We start from the raw sequence: 9,843 nt of genomic DNA on the forward strand, positions 1-9,843 counted from the left end.
TTTTGTTTATAGACAGAAAAATGATGGAAACAAAACAAGAGGACGTGTCAGAAAGGTGTGGACGCGAGGGAATGAAAACCAAGAGTGCAAGAACGCAAAGACAGACGGACAGACAGAAGGAGAGAGAGAACCGCTGTGAGCTCATGTGAAGTAGTAACGGTTACTTGGCTGCAGTCGGGCCTGTTGAACCGCAGCCTCGGCCGCAGCGATGGCGTTCCCGGCTTCCTCCAGGTGTGCTTGGGTGACGCTGCCCTTGCTCTGACTGCGTGAGGGCCCGTGGGAGCGCAGGTGACCCTCAGAGGAAGATTTCGAGCTGCCGGGACTGCTGTGGGACTTTTCTATTGTGGTTACCTGTGTGTCTGTCAACATAAATGGCCTGGTTTGTATTATCGAGTTGCACGAATTACAATTACATGTCTCTTAAACATTCACTGTCCTGCTTATTATAAGAAGATAAAACGGTACTAAAGTAGTCTCTTTAACTAGCGGCATTAAGCAGGGTTTAGCACACCAAACCTACCTTTAGCGGGGTCAGGGAAGATGCCGTGACTTTGGCTCTTGATGACAGAGGTTTTGGGAGACTGCTGGTTCCCCGGTTGCCCTCCATGACCTCCAGAACCTCCCTGTCCTCCTAGGCTCCCGTGACCTCCAAGACCGCCCTGCCCTCCGAGGCCCCCAGAGCCACCTGGCCCCTGTGTAGGGAGGCCTCTTCCATGGTGGATGCTCTCACTTTGCTCCTTCAGGGGGTGCCAGCGAGGCGTGTTATCCAGCTGGGCCGTGTTTGAGAGGTCAATGAGCACCTGCAATATATACAAACAACTTATATTCCAAAACAACGTGATCTTACTAATTATATTTAATATATCTAGGCTTTTGACTTCCAAGAAATGCATTTCCATTCTCATCCACCCAAGAATAAACACCGATTAGCCACAACGTTAAAACCACCTGCCTAATATTGTGTAGGTCCCCCTCATGCCCCCAAAACAGTGCCAACTCAGAATAGATATTCTTCTCATCACAATTGTACAGAGCAGTTATCTGAGTTACCGTAGACCAGTTTGAACCAGTCTGGCCATTCTGTGTTGATCTCTCTCATCAACAAGGTGTTTCGTCCACAGAACTGTCGCTCACTGGATGTTTTGTGTTTTTGGCACATTCGGAGTAAATTCTAGACACTGTTGTGTGTGAAAATCCCAGAAATACTCAAACCAGCCCGTCTGGCACCAACAATCATGCCACGCCCCAAATCACTGATATCACATTTTTCCCCATTCTGATGGTTGATGTGAACATTAACCGAAGCTCCTGACCCGTATCTGCATGATTTTATGCACTGCTGCCACACGATTGGCTGATTAGATAATCGCATGGAGGATTGTGGGTATAGTTTAGTTGTCAAGAAAATAATGAAATAATTTTAATTGCTAACTTTTAAAAAAAAAATATTAATAGTGGATGTTTAAAACAAAAAAATATATATGTTTAAATATTTTACCCCCCAATTCTCATAACTGTAATGCAAAAATAATATATATTATTTAAACTGTAAAATTATTTTATATATTTTTTGTACTGCTTTTAAAATGTGTTAATTTTTATAAAAAATAATAGCAATAATTATAGCAGTATTTATTTTAGTGAGAGTTTATGCTGACTGGAAAAATTAGAAAATACTTTAAAGGGAAGTTTTGAAAAGGAAAAGATCCAGACACTTAAATATAATGGGAAGTTTGGAGGAAAATGTGCTTTATTGTGAATAAAAAATGATGCACATTTATTTTTATGAGATTTACTCAATTATTTCTGATTCTTTCTGTCTTATTATGCACACGATGTTTATTGCTGCCATACAGAAGTGTTTAAAGCACATTGAATGACACATTAAATGATCTAGTAACACTCACTTCTCCCAGAAAATCATTTGAGGAATATCTGTCATAATCCCACACAGTCACCTCCAGAGTTTTCTTCTTCAGCTGAGTAGAACACACACACACACACACACACACACACACACACACACACACACACACACACACACACACACATTACAGAGACATCATTCATCAAGGCATAAACATCTTTGAACCTGCGATATGTGACTTTGTAAACAGCCTAGGAATAAACCAAAACTGGGTCAGTATCTGACATATCAAACAGGGAATACCCAGTTCGGATGGAAAAAATGGGCCACATGGAGAGATAAGTCTGTGCCGTAACTTCCCTTGTGTTTTACATGTTAAAAGTGCCGCACATATTCCTTAGATTATTGCAATATATACAGTGTATATATACATCAATTAAATGTAGTTTAGCTTGCAAATGAACAGCAAGTGGATGTAGTTTTAAATCATTACATTTAAATGTGTATTTGCATTTATCTTCCATGGTGATGTTTACCTGCTCCAGGTGGATGTTTTTATAAATGACAGTCTGGTTCCACTCGGGGTTCTGCGTCTTCTGGATATATTTAGTCCTTCTCTTGTTCTCAGCACTGTGCCGTCATCATGTTGAGACAGGATAAAAGGAGCAATACACTTAGATGATGCATCTCAAATATGAATAGGAAGAATATTTTCAGGCACACTTGACGAAAGTAGAGATTAAAAGAGAAGGAAGACCTCACAAAAGACAACATCGATGCATCTATGGGCCATGCCACCAATGATGATGATGCCATTATCAGATCACAGTGTAAAGTATGGGAGAATGCCTACTTCTACATGGTTTAAGGGCAATATCTGCAAGCATATAGTAGGGCTAGACTCTAAGAATGAGCTGATGTGAATTTTATGGTAAACAATGGTAGTTTCACAAATGTACTTAATATTTCCTGGCATTTACAGGATAGTTTGGAGATCATATTGATTTATATTAATGAAGTTTTTGTTTTAGATGCTATTGTAGAACTAGCACAGGTGTATTTCTTACCCTTGATTCATTTATTCCACAATAGGTGGGTTACTGTACTACACTACAGTATACTATAGCAGGGTATGAAAGCCACAGTGGCTGCTGATGGCCCATTTAACCAGTCACTTTGATTTCACACATGTCACTCTTAGATGTCTTACAGGTCGCCCGCCACAGTAGCAGGTAGATGAGCATTTACCCGCCACTGCGCATGAAACACACACATTTGGTGGGTGGCGGTTGCTAATTCCATATCCTGCTATGCTATGATATACTATACTATAAATACAGTAAAAAAATATAATTTAATAAAAAAAAAAAAAATACTATACTTTCATATTGGATTGAAAAAATACTTATGTGCACCTTAACAATGTTGAGGGTTTCTCTGAGATTCTAGTCTCTATACTATACTCTACTATTCTATGCTATGCTATACTATGGTATGCTATACTATACTGTGCTATGCTATGCTATACTATTCAATGCTATACTTTACTATACTTCACTGTTGGATGGAAAAAATAAATATAGTATGTGCACATTAATAATATTGAGGGTTTCTCTGAGTTTCTAGACTATATACTATTCTATACTGTACTATACTATGCTATGCTATGCTATAATATACTATGGTATGCTATGCTATATTATACTGTACTATTCTATACTATACTGTACTATTCTATGCTATACTATGCTATACTATGGTATGCTATGCTATACTATGCTATGCTATACTATACTGTACTATTCTATGCTATACTAGACTGTACCATTCCATGTTATGCTATGCTACACTATGGTATGCTATGCTATGCTATACTATACTGTACTATTCTATGCTATATTATACTGTACTATTCTATGCTATGCTATGCTATACTATGGTATGCTATGCTATACTATACTGTACTATTCTATGCTATACTATACTGTACCATTCCATGTTATGCTATGCTACACTATGGTATGCTATGCTATGCTATAATATACTGTACTATTCTATGCTATATTATACTGTACTATTCTATGCAATGCTATGCTATACTATGGTATGCTATGCTATACTATACTGTACTATTCTATGCTATACTATGGTATGCTATGCTATACTATTCTATACTGTACTATTCTATGCTATGCTATAATATGGTATGCTATGCTATGCTATACTATACTGTACTATTCTATGCTATACTATGGTATGCTATGCTATGCTATACTGTACTATTCTATGCTATGCTATACTATGGTATGCTATGCTATGCTATACTATGGTATGGTATGCTATGCTATACTATACTATACTGTACTATTCTATGCTATGCTATACTATGGTATGCTATGCTATGCTATACTGTACTATACTGTACTATTCTATGCTATGCTATACTATGGTATGCTATGCTATACTATGGTATGCTATGCTATGCTATACTATACTGTACTATTCTATGCTATGCTATACTATGGTATGGTATGCTATGCTATGCTATACTATACTGTACTATTCTATGCTATGCTATACTATGGTATGCTATGCTATACTATACTGTACTAATCTATGCTATACTATGGTATGCTATGCTATGCTATACTGTACTATACTGTACTATTCTATGCTATGCTATACTATGGTATGCTATGCTATACTATGGTATGCTATGCTATGCTATACTATACTGTACTATTCTATGCTATGCTATACTATGGTATGGTATGCTATGCTATGCTATACTATACTGTACTATTCTATGCTATGCTATACTATGGTATGCTATGCTATACTATACTGTACTAATCTATGCTATACTATGGTATGCTATTCTATGCTATAATATACTCTACTATTCTATGCTATACTATACTGTACTATTCTATGCTATGCTATACTATACAATGCTATACTATACTATACTGTTGGATGGAAAAAATAAATATAGTATGTGCACATTAATAATATTGAGGGTTTCTCTGAGTTTCTAGACTATATACTAGTCTATACTGTACTATACTATGCTATGCTATACTATGGTATGGTATGGTATGGTATGGTATGGTATGCTATGCTATGCTATACTATTCAATGCTATGCTATACTATACTTTACTATTGGATGGAAAACATACATATGTGCACTTTAAAAATGTTGATGGTTTCTCTGAGTTTCTAGATTCTATACTATACTACACTATACAGTACTACAGTATACTAAACTATTTGATAAAATTATCACTTAGTGCACCATTTAATTGTGAAGGTTTCTCAAAATGTCTCGCCTCTCTCACCTCAATAGAAGTGTTGAGGTGTTTTACATGAGTTTATGGGTTTATCTCTCTAAGTGTAGATTCGACTCTTTAATTAGCTTATAGAATTTTAAGGCAAATAATGGTTTCACAACTGTTCTTAATAATTACTGGCTGTGCCTTGCTGGTACAAATAGTTCAACCCAGCCAAGACCAGCGTACCATCTTAGGGGAAACAAGTCTATCTGGTCTACTCGCTTGTCCAAGCTAGTGCTCAGCTCTTATTGCTGATCAGCAGGGTAGTCTCCTATCTAGACCAGCTGCAAAAAAAGCCTGAAAACCAGCCAACAGACCAGCCTGAGCAGACTTGGAGACCAGCAAACCAGCTCAGGCTTGTTTAGGCACTTTATTCAGCAGAGTGAGAGGATAGTTTCAAGAATGTATTGATTTCATATGAAACAGCGTAAACTCCAGAGGTAGATGTTGCTTTGAGGTAGATCTGAGATACAACACAGATGAAGCAATAGATTTCACCATAGAAATGACAGCTGTGATGTCAAAACACACACAAACACACAAACACAAACACACACACACACGCAAACACACACACCAATGAAACAAAGCAAAATGAAAAGAAAAAGAGTCCCCATGCTACCTTGCGTTCTGGACAACCATGACTTGGCTGTCCCCAATCCAGAGATTTATATGGAAGGCAAAGTCAAAGCAGACAGACAAACAGACAACGGTCAGAGTATTCAAGGAGATGGGAGACAGAGGGGGTGTTCGTTTCAACTTAGAGTACTTAGAATACTGCCAGTATATTTTGGATATTGCCTACTATTTTCTTTGGAGTACACAAAACAGTGGGCCTTGTTTTCACACGGCCTCATCACATCACATTTAAGAGTTATCACCTTGGAAATAAAAACAGTACTTTTGCATTTTGAATCATATTTTCTTACCATTTGGTAATATGATCATATAATTGTTGTATACTGCCCATTTTGGCAAACATTAGTCCTTCATTAAAGTATTGTATGCATATAGATATGTTGCATACTGTGCACAGTTTACATACTTTATACAGTATTACAGCAATAGTAAGAGTAGTATGATAGTATGCTATTCCGAACATAGACAAACACCTCTTAAAAATAACTCAAAACGTGGCTTTTGAGCTTTTAGCACCAGACAAAATAGATAATCTGTGTAATACGGAATAATCTCATAAACACAGCAGATATGGCCATTAGGAGACGTCAGATATAGGATTACACACACTATATCGATTGTGCTGTTTGTGCACTCCAGTGATTCCAGTCCGAGACATTGAGCTTGATTACTGGGGAGCATGTAAAGAGCTAATAAACATTAACTTCTCTAAAGACGATCCCTTTACTTCAGCTTTCCAATCAGTCACTGATGTACTAAAGAGGCGAAAACATCTACAGGTAAGCCGAGCATTTAGCCCAGTTGATATATGTTGTTATGGGTAACCGTTTTTATTCGGCTGTCTAGCATTTCAGTCCCATTAAGGAACGGTGTACTCTTATCTCTCATGTAATACTCTAATGGACAAAAAGTGATTCTCTAACAAAATTGTGTTTGAAAGACCAAAAGAAATCTTGAAAAGGTGGGAGGGTACAAAATGAAAATCCTGCTATCATTTACTCACCCTCATGTTGTTCCAAACCCGTATGACATCCTTTTTTCCGTGGAACGTGAAACGACAGCGTCAGTCACTACTCACTATTCATTTTCAACCATGTTCAACCATTCACTCGCTTGAGGTCGATTTAATTTTCTTTTCGATAAAACATGTGCATACACTACAATGGAAACACATTTAGCCAATATATTCCTATAGAACTTATATAGTAGTATAGAAGCACATAAAAAAGTCATGTGACTGCATCTACATGCCAGATAATAGAGAATAATAACGCTATCTTGGCATAGCCTCTGAACGTTGTTCAGGTTATTGTTTATGATATTTTATACGATATGAGTGTTTTGTCTGTGCGCTTTAAACAGCAAGTAATTCATTATATTTAATAAAATAGCCACAGTGGCCTCAACGTCCTTTTTATGTTTCAATTTAGTGCCAATTTCTTCAGAAGGGACGATTCTGTTCTCTTAAAAACATGGGATTGAATGCTGGATCATTTAAAAATTGTTTTTGCGATATTCCGATTTTGTGGATAAGTGAAATTCGTAACTTGGCTGGAAACACGACTAATGTATGGAAATTTTTTGCAGATAAAAACGATTTATTTTTCACACTCAAATTTAAACGCTCACTATTCTCACATACTAGTGGACTAATTGCAAAAAAAATAAATAAATAATAATTATCTTATGATAAAGTATTTTTGAAAAAACAAAAAAAAAGCTTTTGTTCTATTTTTTGTAAACATGTAATTTTGGGTTGGTTCCCTCTATCTCACTTTGAAAAGTCTAATTTTACTCCACTAGATGGCAGCAAACACTACAAAAATATTTTGTTCTCATCACATTCCATCACAATATACAGATGTGAACTGTAGGGGGCGCTCTAATTCATTTTATCCCTCACAGATGTGAACTGTAGGGGGCGCTCTAATTCATTTTATCCCTCACAGATGTGAACTGTAGGGGGCGCTCTAATTCATTTTATCCCTCACAGATGTGAACTGTAGGGGGCTCTAATTCATTTTATCCCTCACAGATGTGAACTGTAGGGGGCACTCTAATTCATTTTATCCCTCACAGATGTGAACTGTAGGGAGCTCTAATTCATTTAACCCTCTCACAGATGTGAACTGTAGGGAGCTCTAATTCATTTTATCCCTCACAGATGTGAACTGTAGGGGCTCTAATTCATTTTATCCCTCACAGATGTGAACTGTAGGGGGCGCTCTAATTCATTTTATCCCTCACAGATGTGAACTGTAGGGGGCGCTCTAATTCATTTTATCCCTCACAGATGTGAACTGTAGGGGGCACTCTAATTCATTTTATCCCTCACAGATGTGAACTGTAGGGGGCGCTCTAATTCATTTAACCCTCTCACAGATGTGAACTGTAGGGGGCGCTCTAATTCATTTTATCCCTCACAGATGTGAACTGTAGGGGGCGCTCTAACACATTTTACCCCTCACAGATGTGCTCGTCCATAGATATTCAGTCTAATATTCAGTTCAAGCAACACCCTCATTATTTCATTGAATATCTCGGCCTCTGAGTGGACTACAAGCTCAATCTAGGGGTCATTAGAAAGCCGAGATCCTCCCCTTTGCAATGATTTCTAACATTTTATCATCAATAGTTGAAAATTTATATTTCTGTTGGTTTGTTTAGCATGCTATTGCTGCTGGATGGCATATTTTGTTCTGGACATCTAAGATATAACTTTGGATTATTCAGCCAAGCAAGCTCACAAACAAGTAACAAATGGCTCATATTTTAGACAACTGCCTAAGGTAAAAGCAGATAAAAAGATATAAAAGGTATTTGGGACTACAGAAGCAGTTATCAGAGCATAAAAGATATGTTTCCATTCGATTACTAACAGAAATACTATTTCACTATGTGATTCTCTTGAAAACCTTTCAAACTGTGGTATTAGGGCAACAAAATAAACTATACAGAGCGTTAATTTGATACATGACTTGTCTATTTATGGGCTGTGTGAAAGACTTTTATTTTCATTAAATATGTATACCCCATTAGCTCTAAATTGTGACGCAAATGTTTTGAGATATTGTTTTTTCTTTTTAGTAACATAAATGCAAAAGTAAAGGTTATCTCTGAAAGTTGAGATTCTACAATTTCAAATGGTACCACATATGCCGTATGTATACAGAGATTTTAACGTTTTAAATAGATATAGAGCTTAAGGGGTTAAAGAGAAGGATGAATGATGACAGCTCAACATCTTGTTTTGCGTTCCACAGATGAGAGAATGTCATACGGGTTTTGTGTGAACAATCTCTTAAAGAGAGACAAAAAAACATATTAGACATAAAATTAATCACAAATACAACACTTATATATTCAGACAAGGACAAAGATAAAAGAAACACAGGTAGAGCAACTCTAAACCTTTCACTTGCACACACACACACACACACACACACACACACACACACACACACACACAAACTCACCCTCTCCCTGGCAAGAGATAGACTTTAACGAAAGGGTCCGAGTATCCGTTGTTCTCTCGAGGAACGAGGTTTCTTGCTTGAAGCACGTGAACAATCAAGTTACCCATATTCTTGTCATAGTTGATTTGAAGCTAAGGGAAATAGGTATAGCATTAGATTTATATACCACATACAGTCCGTTCAAAAATTTCAATTTGCTCTACAAAAAAGTCCTTGAAAGCTGCAGTATATGGCCAAAATGTGGACGGCCAGTTGCAACAAGAGTGCCTATTCACTTTTTCAGCTCTCTTGTATTTTGCCCATTCATATTTTCCACAGGGTGAATCACATCATTAAAAACTTTGATGTAAAGTGATCAGACATAATGACGGAGGTGGTGGGGGCGTGGTTGAGCACCGGCTTGTGAATGGAGAGCGAGATCAGGAGAACTGTAAGAATCACCATCTGGCAATGATTGTCTCTAACAGCTGTTTGTCACTGCAGTGAGAGTTGGAGATGGATTTAAGAGCGAGCCAGATGCCAGCGAG

General features: G+C 37.3%; 1 protein-coding gene across 1 annotated transcript in view; it reads right to left on the bottom strand.

The window, feature by feature from the left end:
• The window catches only part of pclob (piccolo presynaptic cytomatrix protein b), a 59,236-nt gene that overhangs the window by 19,655 nt on the left and 29,738 nt on the right, over positions 1-9,843 (bottom strand). Inside the window, exons 17-22 of the mRNA XM_052151903.1 lie at positions 9,317-9,447; positions 2,404-2,497; positions 1,908-1,979; positions 707-800; positions 521-610; positions 165-359 (exon numbers count right to left, since the gene is read on the bottom strand). Of these exons, the coding sequence (XP_052007863.1) occupies positions 165-359; positions 521-610; positions 707-800; positions 1,908-1,979; positions 2,404-2,497; positions 9,317-9,447 (676 nt within the window). The remainder of the gene's footprint in view (positions 1-164; positions 360-520; positions 611-706; positions 801-1,907; positions 1,980-2,403; positions 2,498-9,316; positions 9,448-9,843) is intronic.

This window comes from Xyrauchen texanus, chromosome 21, assembly GCF_025860055.1.
Source record: "Xyrauchen texanus isolate HMW12.3.18 chromosome 21, RBS_HiC_50CHRs, whole genome shotgun sequence".
NCBI classification, from domain to species: domain Eukaryota; kingdom Metazoa; phylum Chordata; class Actinopteri; order Cypriniformes; family Catostomidae; genus Xyrauchen; species Xyrauchen texanus.